General features: G+C 42.0%; 1 protein-coding gene across 2 annotated transcripts; it reads right to left on the bottom strand.

Moving 5' to 3' along the window:
• Nucleotides 1-1,978: 1,978 nt before the first annotated feature.
• On the bottom strand, nt 1,979-24,484 carry MATN4 (matrilin 4). Of its 2 annotated transcripts, XM_089518517.1 has the most exons (10): nt 24,400-24,484; nt 23,226-23,795; nt 22,682-22,804; nt 20,027-20,149; nt 18,667-18,789; nt 17,411-17,533; nt 14,634-15,047; nt 9,326-9,478; nt 5,601-5,705; nt 1,979-2,898 (listed from the first exon to the last, which is right to left on the bottom strand). In XM_089518517.1, the coding sequence occupies exons 1-10, from the start codon at nt 24,470-24,472 to the stop codon at nt 2,840-2,842; spliced, it is 1,866 nt and encodes a 621-aa protein (XP_089374643.1). In that variant the 5' UTR covers nt 24,473-24,484; the 3' UTR covers nt 1,979-2,839. The 2 variants fall into 2 exon arrangements, with proteins under 2 accessions (XP_089374643.1, XP_089374644.1); XM_089518518.1 differs by lacking the exons at nt 1,979-2,898; nt 5,601-5,705 and adding an exon at nt 7,801-7,905.
• Nucleotides 24,485-25,107: the final 623 nt, after the last annotated feature.

The raw sequence follows: 25,107 nt of genomic DNA on the forward strand, positions 1-25,107 counted from the left end.
GAGTGTTAAATGCATTCTTTCTTCTGTGAACTCTGCCAACAAATGTATGGGTATATTTGTGGCAATTTTGTGCATGTGTACATACTTAATTTTATGATGCAAACAAGGCAACAATCCTGTACACATCTATTGGAGATAAGCCCTACTGAGTTCAGGACTTCTAGCTGCTGGATGGTGTGATAGGCTTTCCTCCAAACTGGTGGACTCTTCTTGGGTCCTGATTATTTGAAGGACTGTATCTCCCTTTATGAGCCCATTACAGCATTAAAATGGTCCAGAGAGGCCTTTCTCTTTGTTCCATTTGGTAAAAACAAGGGAGAAGGTCTTCTTGATGGGACTCTTTCCCTAGACAGGCTAGTATGGCCCCTCCCTGCTCTCCTTTTGGTGGTACGTGAACACATTTTTGTGCTATCAGGCTGTTCAAACTGCTACTCAGATGTCAAGGTTTGAATATAGGTATTTTTAAAATTAAAAATACATTTCAATATTATTAATGTGTAATGTTTTTCATTTTATGAATTGTTTAATTTTTTTAAAAAAAAACTTTACACTTTTCAAATGTTAATTGCATTGTTTAATTTGTACTGTTTTAAATTTGTTGTTACCTGCATTCTCTACATTGTGAAAAGGGTGGGATAGAAGCAGCAGCAGCAGCAGCCATCTTGAATCCCATTTTGGGGGAAAGGCTGGATATACATCAAATAAATAAATATTTTCCTCCAGTATGACATCCCTTCAAATATTTAAACAAGGCTATCCTATCACCTCTTAACCTTCTCTTCTCCAAGCTAAATATATCCACCTCCCTAAACTCTCTTCATAGGTCATGGTTTCCAGACCTTTCATCATTTCAATCTCCCCGCTCTGGACATGTTCCAGCTTGTCAATATCCTTTCTGAATTGCGGTTCCCAGAACTGTAAACAGTATTCCAGGTGAGACCTGAGCAAAAGCAGACTAGAGTGGTGCTATTACTTCCCTTGATCTAGATACTATACTTCTATTGATACATCTTAGAATTACACTGGCTGCTGCATCACACTGTTAACTCGCTTAACTTGTAGTCTACTAGGACCCCCAATTTTCATATGTATTGTTGTCAAGCCAGGTGTCCCCCATCCTGTATCTGTGCATTTCATTTTTTCTAAGTGTAGTATCAGGAATTCTATAGAATTGCTAACTTGATGGGGGATTAGGTGACCTATGAGGTCTCTTACAACATGATTGGGCTACAAAATCAGTCTCATTTTCTTCAATAGGACTAATTATATGCATTGGGTTGCAGTCTTGGGACTAGAAAAGCTACATTATGTCCCAAATGGATGAAATAGACAAGTGCTCTAAAAATAGCTGTTTGGACAGACTCTCAGGCATGGTCTCCAACACACTTGTCCAGTCCTTTTCCAGATTCTGTAATAACTGAAATAAAGCAGCCCCAAACAGACTTTGATCACTCCCATATTGCCTGTTTCTACTGCAGTCCAGAGACCAGGTGTCTATTTTATCCCTTCCTTTATTTCTGAGGTGGGCAACTGTGAAAAAGGATCAAGAAGAACAAAGGAGATGAAAGACATTTTGAGGGATGAAAGGCAGGCCAGCTGACACACATACACATACATGCCCACCAACACTGTAATCCCTCTCTGCTTCCATCTTCCCTGAAGCAACTGCCTCATTTTGCAGAAGGGCACAGCCAGCCCCGATTAGCAAGAAAGTGTGTGTGCGTGTGTGGCGCTAACTCTAAAATCAGTGGACAACATGCCTTTGTGTTCTGGCCTCAAGAGATTTATGCTTGATCTTATTCTGTAGCCTCTATACAGTACAACCGAGATGGGCATGGAAGGAGGTTATGACTCTCCACCAATTCAAAAGTCCCCAGTGGGGGGAAAAAGACATAAGCAGGTAGGAAATCTTCAGCAAGTTTATTAGTCAGGATAAAAATTTACATATAATAAAAACATGTTTGTTATGACTATCCCACTTTGCTTGCAGAAAGATATATATTTATATATATGTACACACAAACACATACATACATATAGAACTTTTAAAGAACTTTTTTTGGAGGGGGGTTGGGGATAATGACAAGTTTTCATCAATACTGTTAAAGATAAGTTGAAGCTCAATATGGAGATTGTTCCAGTCAGAAATGTCCCAGATCGATTTTTGGAGCATCTTTTTCTAAGTTAAATTATATTTCCTTTTAAAAAAACAGGTATGTGGTGTGCAACCAAAGTGGAAATATTTAGACAAAGAACTTCCAGGCACTGCTGTTCACAGTGAGGAAGAAGAAGTGGGAGGGTTGGATAGTCTTGTATTTCTGGATGTTAGAAGACAATGCTGCCTCTTCTTGCCATGGCTGGGCCTTAAAAAATTGCAATTTTCCAAGGAAGAGGACATGACCAATCTTTACTAATGATGCCATTTTGGTGTCTTAGCTTCTTGGCTTTGCTGCAAAGCTCCAGGAAATAATCCATGAATGCTGACCAATCTCAGTAGCTCTTTGAAGATTATTCATATTCATATTCTACTTCCTGTTCCTTCTCTGAGATGTCCACCTGTTGGGCTGAACCAGTTTTGCCACAACCAATCCAACCATCCATCTCAAGAAAAAGGAAAAATACACACACACACATATATATATGTATATATATATGTTTCAACGTTCCAACTTAAAGGATTTTCTTAAGTTAAAAAAAAAGGCAAGAAGGGACCGGTTTCACTTCCTCTGGTGAACCTGTAATATAAGAACAATCAACCATTTACAACAGGTCTAGGGATGCCAACAATGAGCTACAGGATGTGTCCGTGACCCAAATGAAGGATGGTTGTCCATGGTGATCATTTTTTGCCGGCAATCTGGTTTTCTAGCTGGTCAAGTCTAGCAGTCATCCGACCAAGTGGTTATATTAAGGAAAGCAATGGACAATATTGTGTGAACAATCATTTAATCATGAAAGAAAAGAGAACATCCATATAACAAGAATTTCTGGTCACATTATTTTGTTCTCCTTTCCCTTCCCTTTGTATCATGTATTTTTAGAGGTGAAGGCTAAAGATAAGGCTTTTCTTGCCTTTTTAAAAAACTAATATATGATCTACTCTGATAGCCTTTCTAGTTCTAGAGCACATGATATAAATGCATGTAAACAATCAATTAGGGATCTGAAGAACTCCCCATATTCTCTAGGGGCCATTTTGGGAAGGGAGGATGAGCAGTTTTAGGCAGATGTGAAGTAACCTCTGGTCACATCCTGTTGGGAAGAAAAGATTGTTCCTGAGCCTAAAACAAACCAGCAGACTCATAATGTGGCACTTCTAGTCCCCCAAAAGCATTTGATATGGCTTTTTGGGCAATAAAAAGGAAGTAAAAATTAAAATTAAAAAATTAGGGAGGCATGGGATAATAAAGCATCCCCCCCCCCAAGATACAGCAAAAAGTATGTGTGTGCAACTCTAAGGAAGCTGTCAATTCCTAATCTTCAGCCTGTTGTTGTTTTTGCCAGCTCTTTCTGCCTCTTCTACAAAGGCGGGTTACAGACCGCCCGTTTGGGGCGGGCTGCACCCGCCCCTTTTCCCGGGGTATCGGGGCCCCAGCATCCAGAGCAGCAGCCGCTGAGGCCCCGATCCGCCGCTTTTCAGGCTGCGGGGAAGTGGCAAAAGGCCCCTTCCCTGCAGCCTGAAAAGGGGTTCCCTGGGGCTTCAAGCCCTAAGGACACCCCGCGGCGGCGGGGAGGAGGAGAAAGGGGCCGCTGGCCCCTTTCTCCTTTGGTCTGCTGGGTGCAGCCATGTGAAGGCTGCGCCCAGCGGACCAAACCAGGATGGAGCTCCGAAACGGAGCTCCTTCCTGCTCCGCGCTAAGGGTGCACTAGGCGCCCTGGCGCGGAGCGAGGACGTCACTTCTGCGCCGCCCCGTATAGAGGCGGCGCGGTCGTGACGTCCTCATGGTGGCGGCCGTGTGGAACGGCTGCCGCCATTTTGTGCGCGCTCCGCGCGTCCTAGGGTTGGGGGTGTCCGGAAAGGACGCCCCTTTTTAACCCTAGCACGCGCAGTGCGCATACTAAAGTGCCCGTCTGTAATGGGCCAAAGAAAGCTTTGGGGGGAAATTAGATTTTATATCAGTCAATATGTGAAAGCTATAGGGAAGAATTTATAGATGGGAGGCATCTGGGTAGAGAAAACCTCAGAGTCTGTTTCAGCTTGACTTCCCATTCCCCTCTGTCCCCTAGCCATAGGACCATCTTTTATCGAGTGGAAAGGATTCTAGAACAGAGTGGGAGGTAGTGCACATGAGAACAGCAACAAATCCCTGCTCCTGTTTCAGATGCACTCACCCTTTCCTCCACAGGGTCATCCAGTGTAAGGATTCTGTTGAATTTTTATTTAATCTGGTTCATTATGATTTTATTAAGGTTGGCCTTGTTGGAGTATAGCATCAATGCTTGTGTTTATAGAACTGGGAGTAAGGGGGACTATAACTGCAGTGTGAAAAAGGCCCCTGGGACGTAAAGCTTTATGTTCCAACAAATGGGAACGAACAGAGGGTCAATGCTGTTCCACCAACCTCAACATTACACATAGCATAGCATATCTGCAATGGTCACCTCCTTTACCCCACGGTTTTATTATTTTGATGTTACCTGAAAACCACCCGAGGAGGATTTCTGTCCTGTAAAATGTAATTTAAACAATTGTAATAAATAAACAAAAATGTGCCTTTCTGAACACCACAAGATACTTTTGAATATTATTATAAATCAGCAATATTACAAAGAGTGAGATTGGCCTCCATGGCTATCCAGTAAACCCTGCTTTTAAAGATAAGTTCTTGTGAAGCAAATCACCTGCTCTTTGCAATACTTTTTGAGAGCCATTTGGGGAATGAAGGCAACCCCCCCCCACCCAAAAAAACCTACATCACCCGTATTTTTTTTAAAAAAACAATGGGTGGTCTGGGGGCTTTGGGAGAGTTCAGTGGGACTTTAGATGCTGCACCTTAAGGTCCCAAGGGGCACATGAGACCTGTAGGCTGCACCTTGCCCACTCCTGCCGTATACTGTTGTTGCTGTGTGCCTTTAAGTCATTTCTGACCTACAATGGTCCTAAGGTGAACCTATCATAGGGTTTTCTGAGACTGAGAGTGTGTTACTCACCCAAGGTATGTGATTCACCCAAGGTCACCCAGTGGATTTTGATGGCTAGAGATTCAAATTTTGGTCTCCAGAGTTGTAGACCAATGTTCAAACCACTATACCATGCACTGGCTCTCCCACTGTATATACTAGACTGCATTTTCCACCAGAATTTATTTGGACTACAGATCCCAGAATGCCTGAGCCAGCATTCCAAGCTCAACTCCTTCATTAGAAATCCTGCATGATAATGGCCTGGCACTTACTCCTGGATGAGCAGCATGCACTCTGCACAGTTGTTAGACTGGAACTGCAAGCATTTCTCTCCAAAGCCAAAGGTTCTTTGTCCAACAAACCCAAATGATGGAATACTCATACTAAGAATAACAAATCCTGCCTGAGCTGGACCTATAGAACATCCCTGATTAATTTGGCTTCTATGCTTTATGAAGATTATGTGAAAAGGATATTTTTATCAGTGAGATCTTCTAGGATTGCAAGAGTGTTAGTCTGGAACTGCACAAGCGCCTCACATTCACAAGGATTGCGGAATTCAGTTTCTCCTTTGCCCTCCTCTGAAAAAAAAGACCCAGAAAAATGTATTAGAAAAATAATGTGATATTTTTTGGAAAGATTCAGCATCACTGGAAACCTTAGACTCCTTGGTAGAATCTCTCTGAACTGCTGAGATAATTTTCTTGGCACTGGACTTCATGCAGTGCTCTGGGGAAGTTAATTAATTAAAGGTAACTGAAATGTAAGATGTAATTAGGATCTTTTGTCTGAGTAGTTTAAAAAACACGAATGTCTAGGGGTTCCAGCTATAATATAGAAGAAGTCAGAAAATTAATTCCCTTTTCACCCTTACTATTTATTTTGGCACTGGAGACCCTATTGAGACATAGCAGACAAGACAACAGGATTTATGGGGTGACAGTAAATATAAGAACAGTATAAACTGAGAGCTTAAGTGGATGATCTTGCGATAATGGCAGAAAACCCACTGGACTCAATCAAGGCTCTTCTGGGAATAGTTAAGGCATCGGGAAATGCTCTGGGTTTAAAGATAATTGTGATAAAACAACATCACTGGCTAAAAATATGACTTCAGAAGGGGATAATAAACTAACTACTTTTTGAATTTTAAAGTTGGAAAGGGGGGATTAAATATTTGGGAGTTACAAAGAATAACAGTTTCTTATTTCATAACAACTATGAAAAACTGTGGGAAAAGCCTGGAAAGAAATTAAAAGACATTTAAGAAAAATAGAGAAAGCTAAATTTATCCCTTTGGGGCAGAATGGCAGTAATAAAGACAAATGTTTTGCCAAGGCTTCTATTTCTTTTGCAAATGATCCTTATTATAAGAAATAGAATACCTTTTGTGAAATGGGAGAAAGCGTTGTCCAGATTTATCTGGCAGGCAAAGAAAACCAGAACATTCATATGAACATGGGGAAAAATATGGTCCAAAGATATAAAATTTATGTTATGCAGTGATTGAAAAGAAAACCTGTATAAGATGATGTATAGAAAGTATCTAATTTGAAAGAAGCTGTTGAAAATGTCTCAGAATATTTCAAATCAATGTTGAGGATGTTAAGAGAAGGAGGGCTCCTTTTCCTCCTTGTGGTGGACTTGTAAAAAAATGAAAAGTTACTGGTATAAGAGTTATATGTTAATCGAAAAGGTTTTAAAAGTAGATTTTGTAATGTCACCAGAAATATTCTTGCTGTACATTATGAATAAAGAACTGGCCAGCAAATATGGATTACTTCTTCAATATATGACAACAGTCACAAGAATATTGTTTGGTCAAACTTGGAAATGAACTGAAGATGATGGAAGAATGGATTGTTAAGGTTGCTGAGTTAGCTGAAGTGGCCAAATTAACATTGGGCCTGAATGGACAGGCCAAAATAAAGCTGCTTCAGCTCACTTTGGAAGTATGCTGTTTAAATTATGCATGTCCTAAGGACTGGAATGCAGCTTTGGAGCAGCTTCTGACCTCTTAAGATGTGTGTGTCATTTAAACAGTATACCTACAAAGTGACCCGAAACAGCTTTATTTTGGGCTGTCTGTTCGGGCCCATCGGTTCTAAAGTCTAAGCTAACTGAAAACAGTTTGAAAGATTGGGAAATGTTTATGGATTATTTGAGTAATAAGAAATCAAATAATGTAAGAATATGTGGCAATGGTTTTTAGTATTTTTTTGTTTTTTGTAGGATTATTTAGTTGGATGTGTAATGGTAGAATAATATTTTCCCCTTTTCCTTTTCTTCCTCATTACAATCACGATAGGTGTGGGGTCAGAAACACACTGTGTATTAGTTATCCTTCTCCCCCTTCCCCTTGTCTATATTTTTCTGTCTTTTTTATTTTTGGAATGTGTATTACTCTGATTGTAAATTAGATTGTTTGTGTTAAAATTAATAAAAAGAAAAAAGAAAAATAATTCTCTGCTTGACACAGATTCCTGCATGACATTAGATGACACACTACAGTTGTCCAATGTTCTGACAATGAATCACAATCAAATTCAGAAACAAATTTAATCATGATCAGTCAGTACAGTAACAACTGAGCAATTCCATAACACTTCTTTTGTTTCATTTAAGCAGGTCTGCTCACAGAAGATTCCACACAGCTTTAATATAAGAAGCCATGGTGAGGTTGCTGTTAGCTGGACTTCAAGTGGTCACTGAATCATGAAATTCACTCAGAGAGCTTTGATCCAGTTAAGCTCTCTCAGACTGTCCTGCCTCTCAGGATTGCTATAATGAGAAAGCAAAAAGGAGCAGACCTATATACATGACCTTGAGATCCTCCACCCTGATTTTTTACTAGTAAATCAAATAATAAATAATGCAGAGGCCACCTGCAGGGTGAGCCACATCATAGCAGTAGATTCTGAATAGCACTCAACTCCTTATGAAAACCAAACCACTGAGGCTGTGAGATAATGAGTGATAGAGTTTTAATGTCAATTTCATTCCCCATGCAAGATAGATACAGCAGCACTGAGGACAAAATCTATAGTAAAGGCCACACATAAACAGCACTGTGAGCTTATATAACCATAAATTTTCATCAGAGCCAGAAATGATGTAAAATAACACAAAGAATCTGGCTGTGATCCTGACAGTGACATATGCAGATGTATTTAGTTTTTGGTCAGGTGAAGGAATTCAACATCTCCATATGTCACGATTACCTCCCAAAACCACCTGCTTGTTGTTTGGCTGGTCACTCTCCCACACCACTGTTCAGCGGTCTGGGATAAGACAACAAGTGGGAGAACTCAGAGAGGGAAAGGACATGTAACTTACGCCTGGGAGGGATTTATGTTCTACCAATGCAATACAGGATCTCAGCTTCTAAGTACATATGGCTGATGAGGCAGACATGCACCATTCAATAAAGAATAATAAAGGACATCTCATAAATATGGTAGGGCTTTCCCTGGTCTCTGCAGCCAAATCACTGCAAAACATTTGGCTACATGTCTCATCACCGATGAACAGTTAGCAATACTAAGTTTAGTTCTAAATTATTTGGACGCTGAGTGTCTTCTGAGGCGGGACATGCAGAATGAACCATTATAGGATTTACTGAAACATGCTTGGAAATGTTACCCTTTGGACTACAACTCCCAGAATTCCCTAGCCAGCATGGCCCTACGTTGCCTGCAGAATTTTGGAAACTGAGGTCTTTAGAAAACTTTCCCAAGCTCTAACTATGGCGGGGTACAGACTGCCCAAAAAGGGTGGCCTGCCAGTGCCTGTTTTTTCCGCCAGAGGGAAGCCTCAGCCACCAAACGGTGAGGCTTCCTGCCGGCGGAAAAAGAACCCGCAAAAAATGGCTTCTTTCCACGCCGTGGTGGTGGCATAATGAGTGCACCACAGTGCACCACTGGGACACTCGTTACGCAAGTGCCGTGCAGTGCTTTGCGGATGCCACATGGCGCTTGCGTAAAATGGCTTCACCCTTGTGTGCAGGGCACCGCCATTTTGATGCCCTCATCACATGCTAGGGTTGAGGAGCATCTGGAAGCACCATCCCGAGGCAACCCTTGAACATGAAGAGGGCGTCTTAAAGGGCCGGGATGTACCAGGGCCTATGTTATTCAAATGATACCACCATTACAGTCAAAGGTATCTGCTTCCACTCAACTCAAATTCCACAATCACTTACCAGGACAGATGTTGATTTTGAGGTTTTCAACAATGTTGGTCATGGTATTGAAATCTGCTGAATAAGAAAAGTGCTGATCCACTGGTTGGGACGCAATTTCTCTCAGTTCATCCTCAACAGCTTTACCTACACCAACTGCAAACATGACAATGCCTGCAGATCCAAAAATATAGAAGGGATCAAAGTTTAGGATAAAAATAATTAAATATATTAGGACTTTGCCCAGTTTTTTGAACCTCAACATCCACTGCTATGGAATGATTAATGGAAGCAGAGGAACATCTTGACTGTGCCACCATTAGATATAGATGTCAAGCACATATACATGACATATACAATACCAGTAAAGGTACCAGAGAGCTAGTGTAGCATTTGAGTGTTGGAATGTGACTCTGTAGACTAGGATTTGATTTCCAGCTTAGCCATGAAACCCACTGGTTGACCTTGGGCAAGTGACATGTTCTCAGCCTCAAGGGAAGGCAATGGCAAACCTCTTCTGAACAAATATTGCCAAAAAAGCCCCATGATGGGGTTACCTTAGTGTTGCCATAAGTCAGAAATGACTTGAAGGCATACAACAACAACAACCAGAATGGCAACTATACTACCTGCTAAACTTTTATGCCCCATGAATTGGGCTAACAGATAGATACAGGAACTAATTTTCCACTTGAGGACTTTGCAGAGATGGCAAAATTCTGTCCAACTAGTGTTGCCAGGTTTTCAAAACAGCAATAAGGAACAGTCAAAATTCTTGGCATGCAGGACTGACAATCTGGAATCAGATATTAACAAGTTTGTGTTCTGCCTAGAGATCAAATGAAAGTATTGATTTCAGTTACTTTAGCCACATGTTTCTCTGTGAAATTAACTTATTTGTTCATATGCACAAATTACACTATACATTTCTGACTTTATGAAGGGCCCACAATAAAAAATACAGAGCTGGAGTTTGGGGTTTTTTTTAAAATCTTGTTCAGTCTACATAAAAGTAAGAGCTTCCTAACCCACTAATAGGGGACATCCTTTATAATAAGGAACACCTATCAGCCTTATAAGGGTCAGACTTTTCAACCCACAAATAAGGGAATCTTATAATAAGGGACACCTGGTAACCTTACTGCAGCTGCAACTTGTTGGAAGTTAGTTCCAGTTTTAACCCCTATTTTTTATTAACACATGGCCTATGCATATCACAAGCCTTATTTTAAAGAAAATCTGTTTCCTGAAAGTTTTTCGCATCACAATCCACTTTCTTTGCAAGTGGGTATATTTTTGGGGAGGTGGGAGTTCCAAGGGTTGAAAAAATGGTTGTTTTCCTAAAAAATCATGGCAGTCCACACATGACTCATAAACTGTTTGTAAATAATAGCTTGGTATCAAAAACTTGGTAAACAATAGCCAAATACTCAACTGAACAAGGACTGAAAAACCAACACCGTTAACTTCAGCTTCTAGTAAGGTTCTTGCCACAGCCTAAAGGAAAAGCAATGGGCTTTTAAATCCACCCCCCTCCCAATATGGACAGGAACAAATGTTTCAGCAAGTGTACCCCAATGTCCATCAGTTCATACTGTGCCCAAGGGTTGATCCAGGTATGCTTTATTTCTGCTGAAAGCATCAGTGAAAGACGATATTGCAATACAGGCCCCCGTAACATATTTTGCTCCTCTTGCAGTTTTCTTTCCAAGCTCAGAAGTGGGCTTTTGGGGCTAATTTTGTTTGTTTCATCCCAAGGCCTGAAAATAGGTTCCTGGACTTCTGTAATTTACCCATCATCTTTTAATGAATTGTTGAAGCGCAAATAGGGGATCCTCTACCAAGACTTGTTGCTATTTCTATTTATAATGAACACATTAAACTGAGCTCATCTGGACCTAATCAAGTGCCCCTTATTATGTCTCAACACCCATGGGAAAAACTTACTAAAAAAATAAGAACAGTTGTGTTGAATCAAAGGGATGAGCTAGTGCTCTATTCCCATAGTGGTCAACCATTTTGTTGTCTAAAAAGATGTGATTTTAACAATATTGTCCCATTTGTGTTCTCCAGTAACTGCTGTTCATTCACATACTGTCTCTGATGCTGGAGAAAAACAATACTGATATTGATCTTGACTAGTAACTGATAGCCTTAACCTCCATGAATTTGTCCAAGCCTCCTTTGAAGCTGTACAAAATTGCTGCTATATCCTGTGATGCAATTTCCACAGTTTCTTTATATTCTTTATGAAGGACTTCATTTCATCAGTCACAAATCTACTACCATTAAGCTTCATTTAGTAATCCTGGTTGTAGAGTTGGATAAAAATGAGCCTTCCTATCCAGCCAAGGAGCACAACAACAACATGGCCATGGAATAATTGGGTCAGTGCTGAAAACCAGATGAAACAACTTGAAGACAGATCTTTGAGGGATCTGATCTTTCTGAATACTGCCATCATGCATGGTCCCTAATCCTAGAATCGGTGGTAGCATGTAACTTCGTGACCATCTGTCCCGGGCCTATATTATACCCAAATATGTTGGAAAACACATATTTTAAACTTAGAAATACATACATTTAGAGAAAATATAATCATAAAAAGGGTAGTCATGTTTATTGTTGCATGCCTGAGTCACTTCTGACTTACAGTCAACCTAGTGAACGTATCATGAGGTTGTCTTGACAAGATTTGTTCAGAGGGGGCTTGCCACTGGCTTCCTCTGAGACTGAGAGAATTTTACTTGCCCAAGGTCACCCAGTGGGTTTCCATGGATGAGGGGTGACCTTGAACCATGGTTTCCCAGACTCCTAGTCCTAGTCCAACACTCAGACATGAAAGTTCATTCCATAATAAATGTGTTAAGTCTTGAAGATTCCACAAGATCCCCCCCCCCCGGCATATTTTAAATATACACTTTATGACAAAATATATCAGGAATATACTTTCAAATATATATTTATCTACTAATGCTTATCTGGACTGGGTTTTTTTTAAACCCTGCTCATTAATGAGGAAATGGGATGGAATGGAACACATTATAAACTGTGTTCAACTAAGCCTATGTGGCCTAGCATCTAAACTGGGCAATTACCTAGAAAACCAAGTAAGAGCATAGTGACAGAGCTGTGGAATGACGAGTTCAGAATCAAGTAAGGTGTGCTTTAATTGAATATTGTGGGTCCACTTTGATTCTATCCTATTGTTCCTACCATGGGAAAAACAAAACTAGGACATCTCAGTCCAAATGACTGAATCATATAAAACAGACATAGCTGGATGAGAAGTAGGATCTTTCAGACACGACACTGGCAAACCTTTCCTTGCCCCTTTCCTTTTGGATTTAACTACAGAACCCTAGCTGTCAACATTCAATTCAGAAAGGACCTTGTACCAATTCTTCTCCTTGTCTCTTCAAGTGTAGTAACAAGCTAGAAAGGAAAAGAGTGGCCTCAGTTTTTCTAGGCATGGTAATCTGAGACTTCTATGCATTTTCCTTTTGGCAATAACAGCAGGAAACCAGAGAATTCGCTAATTAGCCACAAATTCCTGACACTGCCCAGAAACATAGAGACAAAATTGGCTGGAATGCTCCAGCAAACTCTTGATTTGCCTGCCAATGGTGGAGGAGGGTTTTTGAGCCAAGATGCTTTGCCCATGCCATTAAAAGCAGACATTGCCATCCCAGACAGACTGCCTACAAAATGGCTTAGATCCTATCTACACTACAGAGCTTAAACTGTTTTAAACAGTCATTCTCTCATCTCCCGAAACATATAATTCTGCAATTAAGAAAGCAGAGCAAGCTACAGTGAAAGCAAGATGCAGTTCCCAGGAAACCAATGGCTGTTCAATACACACACACACACACACACACACACTCTCACACAAACACACTTTTATAAATTTACGATCTATACTATTAGGGAATAACCCAACCTTTAACATGATGTATTACTTTTTAGATTACAGTATTTAGAACGTAAGTGTTATAGTCCAATGAGGTGAAATTTCCAATCTCTTCATTTAGCATTGTGAATGCTAGGAAAATCTAGGCCAGGTCAGAGCTTTTTTAAAAAGATGGCAACAGCAAGGAGGGAGCATATCATAAAGGTAGAGCACATGCTTTGTATGCAGACAACTTCAGTTTTGATCCTTTCCACATCCAGCTCAAAAGGAACTAGTGCAAAAGAATCCTGTCTGACGGCCAGTGTTAGCAAGGGTAGATAAAATAAGACTAGAAGTCACCCTTCAAATGTTCTTACACTACAATACTCATCATCCAGATCAGCACTGGTAGCAATAGAAAATAATGGTGCATTACAGACTGCCCTAAAGTGAGCGGTCTGCTGCCGCCGCCATTAGCTACGCCAAGAAGCCCCAGCGGCCAGACCACGAGGCTTCCCGGCGCAGCTAAAAAGGAACACCGAAATGGTGCTCCTTTTTGGCCTCCGGAAGTGGCGCCGCGAGGCGCAAGGCGCACACTCATGGCGTCACTTCCGCCACGCCACGTCCGGACGCTGTGCGTACGAGACATCAAAATGGCGCCCCCATGTGGACAGGGGCCGCCATTTAGTACGCGCTCCGCACGTACTAGGGTCAGGGGCCATGAGGAAGGCAAGACCTTTCCTAACCCTAGCACGCCCCTTTCTAACCCTAGTATGCATGGAGCACGTACTAAATGGCCGTTTATAACGCGCCCATGATTTTTAAAAGAATGATATACTGTAATCTATTACAATAATAAATAGCTATTAATTGGAATTAGTTATAGTAGCCCAGTTCAGTTAAGTTAAACAGTGTTGAACATGGACTTGATAACCAGGTTCTCACTAACATGAGTATTCTAAATTAATGTCTATATCAAAACTGGGCAAAGTAGTTATCTCCAGATGTTTGGGGACTGCAACTCTCAGTAAGCCTTGCCATTGGCAATCCTTGCCAGGGCTGCTGGCAGTGTGGTGCAGTCCAATAGCATCTGTACGACTGACTTTGCCCACTCTTGATGTAGCTCATGCCTGAGGAATATATAGCCTCCAATTCCTCTCATCGTTCAGATGACATATTACAAACCCCATCAGCAGCCTGGTCAATGACAGAGAATGAACATCAGTCCAAAAACATCTGGAAGACCACATATTTCCCAGCTCTGGTCTAGATAAACTGAGGTGAAAAGCATAATCTGTACGTTTAAAGATTTGACCAAACACTTCAACTGATCAAAGAAGTTCAGAGAATAGAACATGAGTAGAGGTATGGGGAAAATGAATCTTGGTTAACACACACGTTTCAGGTAATTGCCACCCTTTCCGTTTGCATTCCTACCTGCCTCCTTTGCCCTCCTGGCCCACTCTGAGATGTCATCTTGAGAGCGTCCATCAGTAAAGACCAGGCCAATCCTTGGTACATTCTGAGAAAGAGGTCGGGCACCTTCTGCCTCAGTGAAGCTATGTTCCAACATGTGCTTGAGGGCCAGGCCGGTCATGGTACCCTTCTCCATGTACTGCACCCTCTGCACTGCCTTCTTGATATCAGTTGCCGTTGTGAACTTGTTGAGAGGGAACTCTGTACGGACACGGCTGGAGTACTGAACCAGCCCCACTCGAGTGCCATGAGGGGACACATCCAGGAAGTCCACAATCTGATTCACAAACTGCTTTACCAGCTCAAAGTTTTGAGGCCGGACACTTTTGGAGCCATCAATCACAAGCACTAAATCTACGTGCCCTGCTTTGCATTCTGTAACCCGAGAGAGAGAGAGAGAGAGAGAGAGAGAGAGAGAGAGATTATGATATTGAGTAAACGTCCTCCAATTTCCATAGATTGTGGACTTTTGTGGACTACAATTCCCAGAATTTTCCAAGCCTGACTGGCGGATTTCCATGAGCTGCAGTCCCCCCCAAAGTAATTAATCCAAACTTTGTTCATTCCTAAAAGGAGAAATCTAGCCATTTGCAAGCTTTAAGTAGCTCTTTGGCTTTAAGAATTCCTTTTGCTTCTTGCAGTTCTTGCCCCATAGATCTTTTGGAGATTTGCAGATTTGAAGATCCCTCCTTATTCCCATTTCTAGAGAACAAGAAGGTGACCTTGAGGAGGGGAGCACTCAAATACTGGCCCACAAAGGCCATTCTCTAGTGCCTTACCATGTGTACACACATAACTCTGGTTTCTCAACAAACCAGGTACACATCACTGTGGATGAAAGATGTCCATGTAGCTTCAGTAGTAGTGAGTGTTGTGTCAACAGACACCAGAGCCCAATAAGGACTCACTAGTATGAATATAAAGAACACTCATATTTTCTCCTCAAAAAGAAAGGGAGTATTGACATACTGAGATACCTAGTAGAAGAAAATGGTCATCTGCTGTGAGATAGTTTTGCATTTGGAATTTTTGCACAACAAGTAGTGTATTTGTAAAAAAAATAGTATCAATCCATCACCTAGTCTACTCATACCTAGAAATTAATATATCTCTCACAACGTCCTGGCTCCTGATCAGTCCAAGTGTTTCTGTTGTATTCTGACTGAAAACTTCTTACTAGGTTTTCAAAGCAGAAAAATATCCTAAGGATGTGTTCAGTTAAATAAAATACACAAGGAATAATGTTGGATCAGGATGAAAATGCCATCATTACCAGCCTATTAGATATCTAGACTAATCCACATTGCTTGCTGTGGTGCACCTAGTGTTGGATCTCAGGGCCATAGGCCTGGGCCCTGGAATCTAGACTTCCTCATCAAATGAGACGAAGGCGGGTTACAAACCGTCTGTTTGGGGCGGGCTGCACCCGCCCCTTTCCCCACTGTATCAGGGCCTCAGCGTCCAGAGCGGCAGCCACTGAGGCCCCGATCCGCCGCTTTTCGGGCTGCGGGGAAGCGGCAAAAGGCCCCTTCCCTGCAGCCTGAAAAGGGGTGTCCCTGGGGCTTCAAGCCCCAAGGACACCCCGCGGCAGCGGGGAGGAGGAGAAAGGGGCCGCTTGGCCCCTTCCTCCTTTGGTCCGCTGGGCACAGCCGTGTGAAGGCTGCGCCCAGCGGACCAAATCAGGAAGGAGCTCCGAAACAGAGCTCCTTCCTGCTCCACGCTAAGGGCGCACTAAGCGCCCTGGCGCGGAGCGAGGACGTCACATCCGTGCCGCCCCGTATAGAGGCGGCACGGCCGTGACGTCCTCATGGCAGCGGCCGTGTGGAACAGCCGCTGCCATTTTGTGCGCGCAGAGCGCGCACTAGGGTTAGAGGGGTGCGGAAGCACCGCCCATTTCTAACCGTAGTACGCGCTCTGCGCGTACTTTCTAGCCCGTCTATAACGGGCCCTAGTGTCAGCATGAGAACAACCATGGGTAGGCTATGCCGTTTTATGCTGGCTTGTAATAAGTTTCCTTTTTATTATTTTTTTTAAAAAAATCTTTACAGTAGGAAGGGATTTAGAATTTTGTCTCCAAATGCACTCTAATGTGTGTGGGAGCATTTTTGCCACATTGTTTTTTTGGCTTTCCTGTGCCCTTTTAGGGTCAGGAGAGATTAAAAACAAACAAACTAGAAAGTAAACTGTTTTTGTAAGTTCACTTTTTAGGCCCCTTTGGTCTAAATGTAGTGGGTGCCTAAAATATGGCAAAAATGACTCACAGTCCCACTGAGGGTCTTTGGGAGCAAAAATGTTTTGGGTTTGTTTGGGGGTTTTGCAGTGTGGGTACAGTGGAAGGTGCAGCCCTCCAAGGTCTCCTAGGGGAATAATGAAGTCCCCTAGCTTCCCACAGATGCCTACCCATACTTTAAAATATATTATTGTTTTCTACAATAAAACATATTTATTTCCTTGTAAGTGCTAAATGAGATCATCATCTCCTCCCCCACTCTCGGACTAGTGGATTCTAGGAATTATAATAAAGAAGTAGTATTTCCAAGTTTTTCAACAAAAGTCCTTATCTTCAATGCCACCTCCATGAAGCCTTGGAAGCCCTCTGTACAACCATTGTCCAGGATCTAAAATTAACTATTATACTACTGGTGGCTATAGTTTCATGAAAGGACCTGGGTGTAGAGTTTCAAGTGTTTCGAGGAGCCACTGGCCATTCCATACCATACACAGCTCTTGATACTCACTGTTACATGTCTTCTTATCTGCATGTAGCTGCTGACCCTCTGGACAAACACAGTGATAAGATCCTGCAGTGCTGACACATTTAAATTCACATCCATGCTCTATGCTATTGCAAAGGTCACTGGCTGAAACACAAATCACAAACAATATTTCACTGATCTACTGAGCGCATCATCTCGTGCTAGTCAGAGAATGCATACTTGTAAATGATGAAGAAAACTTGGATTTTTCAAGAAATTCCCACAGGAAAGAGAATAAGAATATTCTAATCTTCTACAGATTTTTTTTTTTTAAAATTGTATTTGTAATGATAGATTCATGCTACCTATTCAGAACTAGTTGTGAAATCACCCATTTCTATACACAGAATGATGAAAGAAGCACAAGTCAATATCAGCCATTCAGGTTTGGTGCTGGTAGTAATGATCTCTTCTGAAAGACTCTTCAAGGCTGTGCAGACCACCTGTAAGGGGCGTCCTGCAGCCACCTGCAGCTGCACCAGATTGGGGCAAGTGCACACCATGGCCTCCATCTGGCTCCTTTTTGCACCCTGAAAAGGGTGTGATAGCCGTGGTGGCACGGCTTTAAGGCGCTCCTTTGGCTCTGTGTCATGTGGAGTGGCATGTGGTATCACATCACCCTGGGGGTGGAGTTGGGGCATGCATCATGTGGACCCCCAGGCCAGCCTTTATGGCCAGTGTGTGCAGCCCCTTCATCTAAGAAATGTTTTATTATTGCAAAAAAGAGAATTTGATATTTCTCATATCAAATATGACAGAAGATATGATGCCAGACAGAGCAATCTTGAAAAGACAAAGCAGTGTACTGAAAGCCTGTGTAGATTTAAAGAGAAATAAATCCAACTATTCTCTGTGGGCTTATTTTTAATGCCCATATAAGAAGGTTGCAGTGTCCCACTACAAGATCTAATAGCTGAAATATTTCCTAAATAATATGGAACTCCATAGTTTTTTTGTGGGTTTTTCAGGCTATGTGGCCATGTTCTAGAAGAGTTACTTCCTGACATTTCCTAAATTCCGTAAGAAACATGCCCATGAATCCAGAGCATCACAATGCCAGTGGATGACTTATTTTGAACACCTCAACTCAGTGTTTCAGCACACTGAAATGGCAAACCTAGTTATTAATAAAGTCAAATGTTCCCCACCTACCTGATTTTCTATGCATATGTAACGTACATATCTTTTAAATATATATACATTCTTGGGTCCCAGCTTTGTATTAAAAAAAACCTTACCCTGACAAGACTTCCCGTCGGCCTGCAGGGTGTAGCCATCACGACAGCGGCAATAGTGTCCATTGAGAATATTAACACACTCATGCTGACAACTGTGGTTGCCAAAATTGCAGAAATTGATCACTGAAAGGAAGTGATAACAAAGAAATGTTTTGGAAAGGTCCAGTTCTGAAGGAAATTACTATGTCCAAGAGAAATCCATTTGCCATGTCCATCAATCAGCATGGCAATGTCCAGACCATACCTTTATTCATTTTGGACTCATTGCCCACCCCTCTTGTGAAATGCCTTGCCATAGATCTCAATTCTCACTTGGAGTCATCAAGTCACACTAACAAGAATGGAGAAGCATAGCCCTCCATATGTTATTATCCTTCACCAGTGTCTATTCTGGCTAGCACTGATAGGAGGTACAGTCCAATAACATCTCAAAGACAACATGTTTTTCACCCCAGCCTTAAAGAATACTGAGAGGTACTCGGAATAGTGTGTAATATGATTTGTTTTCCCATAATCAATTCTTGTGTCCCAGTTGGAGGGCCCACTGCTGACCCTGAGCCACAATCTCAATAGCTTGCTCCATGTGTTTAGGACAATGAAGATGGAACCACTATGGGTTGCAGTATCTGAAATACCTTATCTCCCTATACAAGTCTTCCTGACTCTTAAATCCTTGTGTGACGGCTTGCTCACACCATTGTTCCACTACTGTCGCATGTCCATCTGATGAGGATACATGAGAGGCCATTTTTGATGGCTAATCCTAGTCTGTGGAAGTGCCTGCCATGGGAGGCTGGTGACCTCTCTGCTCTCCTTTCTCTGACAGGTAAAGGTTTTGCTATTTAAACAGACATTTGATGACTAATTGTTTGTGCAGAAGGTTTTTCTAATGGGAAGTATGTGGTACATATTTATTTTTATGGTTATGTTTCTTAAAACAATGTAATGTTGGTTTATGTGATATGTGTCTTAAACTGTCAGTTAACTATTTTTAAGCTTTTAACTTTTTATCAACGTGCTGGTAGTTCCATCTTGTTTTAATCATGTTGTAAGCTAGAGGATGTAAATAGACATTTAGCAGAGATCTCTACCTCCTCTTCCCCAGCCATCATCCAAATAGCAGGATGATTTATTATTTATTGAGGACTTAAAGAGACAACATATTTACAACATGACCATGTCTTCTAGCTTTTTTAAAGTGAGAATAGCAGCTATGCTCAGCACCCTCAGTGCAATGGGTGACAAAAGAGATTATCTTCTTTCCCTGGCCTTTTTCCTGCTGAAAATGCCCACTCCAAAGTTGCTATCTATTCATACCCATATCAAAGTGTCACTGTAGGAACAGGCATAGGATACTTACTGCTGCATGTCTTCTTGTCCTGGTTGAGCTGATAGCCTGTCCGGCAACGGCAAATGTAGGAGCCATGAGAACTCACGCAGTGGTGTTCACAGCCATGTCTCCCATCTGCACAGGCATCAATTACTGCAGAATCCAAATGGAACACAGGATTTAGTTCATCACATAGAGATAAGCAGGTAAGTCTTCTACAACCTCATGTAAATACTGCAGATAGAGAACTCAGGCTGAGGACTTGGAAAAGGTACTTCTTTAAACTGCAACAATCCACTACTATAAGCCAGCATGGCCACTAGCTAGGGGATTTAGTGAGTAGTTGAGCTCTGCTCAAATGGACCTATTTGTATTTCATAAAGCCATAGCTAACTTTATCTCTGTAAGATCTTTACAAAATAAACGTATAGGCAGACTCTATAATCTCCAACAGGACAAATCCCTACAGGGTTACACCGTTCTAGCTAGCAAATGCTAAATTACTTTATACACTGGGACATGTCCTGCCATATCCAGATTATAGAAACCTCTATTGTTGAATCTTATGACTTCTTTCCTGTTCAACACTATTGCAAAATCATTTACCGTATATACTCATGTATAAGTCGACCTCATGTATAAGTCGAGGGCAGTTTTTGAGGCCAAAATCATGGCTTTTCATATGACCCGTGGATAAGTCGAGGGCATGTTACAAAAGATCTAAAGGGGGAAACAAAGCACCACTTCCCGCTCTACATCTCCTTCTCTGAACCTCTCTCAAGGGTCACAGTATCAGCATGGGGAAACAAGTCTGGGTGCATACATACACACACACACACACACACCTCTGTGCATCAGCATTTCCAGAATCAAGGCTTGCAGAAAAAAGAAGACACCAGCCTTGCCTTTAACCCCAGCATTTCCAGACCCATGGCTTGGAGGGAAAAAGAAGGAGGACCCCAGCATTGCCTTTAACCCCAGCATTTCCAGACCCATGGCTTGGAGAGGAAAAAAGGAGGACCCCAGCTTTGCCTTTAACCCAGCATTTCCAGACCCATGGCTTGCAGGGAAAAAAAGGAGGACCCCAGTTTTGCCTTTAACCCCAGCATTTCCAGACCCATGGCTTGCAGAGGAAAAAAAAGAGGACCCCAGCCTTGCCTTTAACTCCAGCATTTCCAGACCCATGGCTTGGAGGGAAAAAGAAGGAGGACCCCAGCCTTGCCTTTAACCCCAGCATTTCCAGACCCATGGCTTGCAGGGGGGGAAAGGAGGACCCCAGCCTTGCCTTTAACCCCAGCATTTCCAGACCCATGGCTTGGAGGGAAAAAGAAGGAGGACCCCAGCCTTGGCTTTAACCCCATCACTTCATGCCCCATGGCTTGGAGGGGGAAAAAGGAGGACCCCAGCCTTGCCTTTAACCCCAGCATTTCCAGACCCATGGCTTGGAGGGGGAAAAAGAAGGCCCCCAACCTTGCCTTTAACCCCAGCATTTCCAGACACATGGCTTGGAGGGGGAAAAAGGAGGACCTCAGCTTTGCCTTTATCCCCAGCATTTCCAGACCCATGGCTTGGAGGGGGAAAAAGGAGGACCCCAGCCTTGCCTTTAATCCCAGCCTTTCCAGACCCATGGCTTGCAGGGCAAAAAAAGGAGGACCTCAGGCTTGCCTTTAACCCCAGCATTTCCAGACCCTTGGCTTGCAGGGGAGAAAAGGAGGACCCCAGGCTTGCCTTTAGCCCCAGCATTTCCAGACCCATGGTTTGCAAAACGGGGTCCAAGCCTGGGCATGCTCCCTCTCTCTGCATTCTTCTCCCTTCCCTCAGTAGCTGCTTGTTAGCTCCAGCTGCAAGGGAGGGCTGAAGGATCTCACACACACACACACATGCGGAGAGAGGAGAGGCTGCTGGCACCTGAACTCAAATGGGGACTGTTTACTTGGCTACAGAGGAAGGTGGGCACTTTTTAAATGAACTTTACCAGCTGTAGTAACCTATTGACCCTTCCGTAAGTTGATCCTTGATTTTGAAGTACATTTTGGGGCATAAATTTCTCGACTTATAGTTGAGTATATATGGTATGTCCACTGACTGGATGGTTAAACTAAGCAGAAAGAAGACTAATTGCTGTTTTGTTATTACAGTCGGCCCTCTGTATTGATGGGCTAAGCATTTGTGCATTGGAACATTCGCAAATGGCCCCACCCCATTATTATCAATGGAGGTATGTGCACACAGCTTCACCAATGTGGTTGTGTGCTTCCCGTGCATCGATTGGCAATAATGGGACTTGAGGTCCTGCACTCTTTAGTATCCATGGGGGGGGGGGGGTGTCTGGACCCCCTGCTGTTACAGAGGGCTGATACAGTATTTTATAACCCACCTTTACCCCAGTACTGGAACTCATGGCAGTTTACAGAATATAATAAATAGAAAAGATTAACAGTATAAAAATATTGGTAAATATACATAAATGTTCTTAAAAACCATTGAACAATCTATAGAATTAAAGGCATTAAAAATTCATTAAAAGACAGAATTTTAAAAACAACAACCACACAATATTAAAAGTCCATTGTAGTTGTTCCTGAAAACCAGATGGGATGGGGAAGGTTTCAGTTGCCAGTGCAAGAAGAACAAGGAGGGAGCCTCTCTAGTGCATGTTAATAGTAATAAGTCTGTTAGCCTTACTGGAACATGTCTTTCCATCAGCATTGAGCTTGAATCCTGGTTTACACTGACAATAGAAAGACCCTGGTACACTGACACAAGTATGCTGGCAGCCATGGTCCATTTCTGTGCACATATCAACACCTAAAAAATATAAGATGCCATAACATAAATATACACGCATGTTACACATGAGAAATATAGATATATCTGAACATGAAAGCTGATACAGTATTTTTAGAGCTGCAGGTGGCAATTTGGAAAGAGCCTTTACTAAATTCCTTTCCAAATGTATTTTACTTCCTAGAGCTGAGATATGGAAACAAAAGCACAATCTTATGCCAAACCCAGCACCCTACAATCTTATGCCAAATCCAGTAATACTTCTTTTCCAGGCATTTGTCTAGCCACCTTTTAAATCTATTGAAGTTGAGGGTTCTGTAGAAGATCCTCAAAAATGGAATATCTCATACATGTCATCTCCCCCCAAGCTGAGCTCACACTGAAAGAAATTTTGAACTTCATCACAGACTATGAGAGGAAGCTTTATCGCATCATCACTTACCACATAACTTGTCTTGGAACTGCTTGCCAAATTGTTGGATGAGGTCAAAGGATTCCACCAAGAACACATGCTCTTCCAGAGGGGGAGAAGCCATGGCCCGTAAGGAGTTCATATCTGCCCGTTGTACACCCACAGCATAGATTTGAATGCCGGCTGCTCGTGCCTGAGCTGACACCTCAGTTACACGGTCTTGGGGTCGCCCATCAGTTACAATCACAGCCACCCGAGGGATCTTCTTGTGGAGTGGCCGTGCCCCCTCCTGTGTGGTGAAGGCCACATTCATGACATACTGGATAGCCAGCCCTGTCATTGTGCCTTGGGCCAGTGGGACAATGTTGTTGATGGCCTTTTCCATTTCAGCCCTAGTGAAAAAGGACTTGAGGGAGAAGACATTCTGGACCTGGCTAGAATACTGGATCACTCCTACCCGTGTGGCATTAGGCCCTATGTCCAAGTTGTGAATGATGTCAATCATGAACCGCCTCATGGTTTCAAACTCAAAAGGACGAACACTGCGTGAGCTGTCAATCACAAACACGATGTCCAATGGGCCTGTTTTACATTTACTTTCTGGAGGAGAAAAATTGAAAGATCTGGTGTGACTGTAACTTTATACCTTGAAAAAGATAATTCATTATTTATTGAAGAAAATTTCTATCCCCATTCTTCAACTGTGATAATAGTTCACTCAAAGCTGCTTAAAACTTGCTCAAAACAATTCCCCAACACATAAGATTTTTAAAGATAACACATAATCAAAATCAATTGGTCACTTTACCTAGTCATTCTCACTATGGGGAGAAATCTACATAATACACTTGGAGATTCATTTGAACTGTAGGGCATGGCTATAAATGTAAACAATAATAGATCTTCATTCTGAAGCAGATATTTTGAGTAAGGGCTGCATTTTTCAAATCATTCCTCTTACAGATTATAAACAGCATGCAGAGTGATTGAGGACAGTCTTTATACAAACTAATCATCGAGAACTAGCATCTTCCTAATTTTTTAAAAGTCTAATAGAAATAACGAGATTGTATCACCTTATTTACCCATATCCCCACAACATGAATTATTCCCCACAACTTGACATGAAGGTTAATTTAATGAGGATTTAGTGATGACACATGGATACACAGACACACAGAGAGAGTTTGGGCTGGTAGCTTACCTAAAAATTTTGGTCGGGCTTCCAAAGCTGTAAAGGCAAGCAAAAGGAATGGGGCAATACGTAGCAGCTTCATTGTTCAGTTTCAAAGCGGAAAGATTCCAGGAAGAAATCTAGATGATTTTCTGAATGAAGAGAGAATGTCTGGTGAGATGCTGTAACATTTACTCAATTGTCCATATTTCAGCTTTCTATTTTAATCTAGAAGAGGGCATGTGACAAATAACATTTCTGTAGATTATGTTGTATTTTACAATTTGAAATTTAGCAATCTGGATTGCCTACCTGCAAATAGAAAAATATAACACAATTCTAAGGATGTTTACACAGAAATAAAACCCTTGGTTTTAATGTCTAGTTGATTTATTTGAGATTACAGTTGTCCCTCCGTTTTCACAGGGAATCTGTTCCAGACCTCCTTGTGAAAATGGAAATTCACAGATATTCAAGCCCCATTAGCTTGAATGGCCATGCAATGTGGATATGTGTGCCATTTTAACCCTCCCCATCTGCCAGTCATTTAAGGACCAAGACCACGGGCTTGAAGTCTGTGAAAATGGAGGGACGATTGTACAGATACCAGCAGGTGAGTTCTAGACTTTGAGAAGCACAAATGTCTACATCCTTTAAAAACTTTGCAAAACTTAGCACTATAAGTTACAATCTTCTGCACAAATGCAAGGATATTCCCCCACAACCCCATTGTGGTTT

This window comes from Sceloporus occidentalis, unplaced genomic scaffold, assembly GCF_023333645.1.
Source record: "Sceloporus occidentalis isolate IW3139 unplaced genomic scaffold, rSceOcc1.0.p SCAF_3, whole genome shotgun sequence".
NCBI lineage: Eukaryota > Metazoa > Chordata > Lepidosauria > Squamata > Phrynosomatidae > Sceloporus > Sceloporus occidentalis.

Excerpts from the sequence above, each read along its gene's own strand:
- MATN4 (XM_089518517.1), bottom strand. The coding sequence starts at position 24,472 with ATGAAGCTGCTACGTATTGCCCCATTCCTTTTGCTTGCCTTTACAGCT. Across the intron at positions 22,805-23,225 it reads GTTCCAAGACAAGTTATGTG|GTGTTGATATGTGCACAGAA; the intron begins GTAAGTGATGAT and ends TATATTTTTTAG. Across the intron at positions 20,150-22,681 it reads TGATGGAAAGACATGTTCCA|TAATTGATGCCTGTGCAGAT; the intron begins GTAAGGCTAACA and ends TGGATTCTGCAG.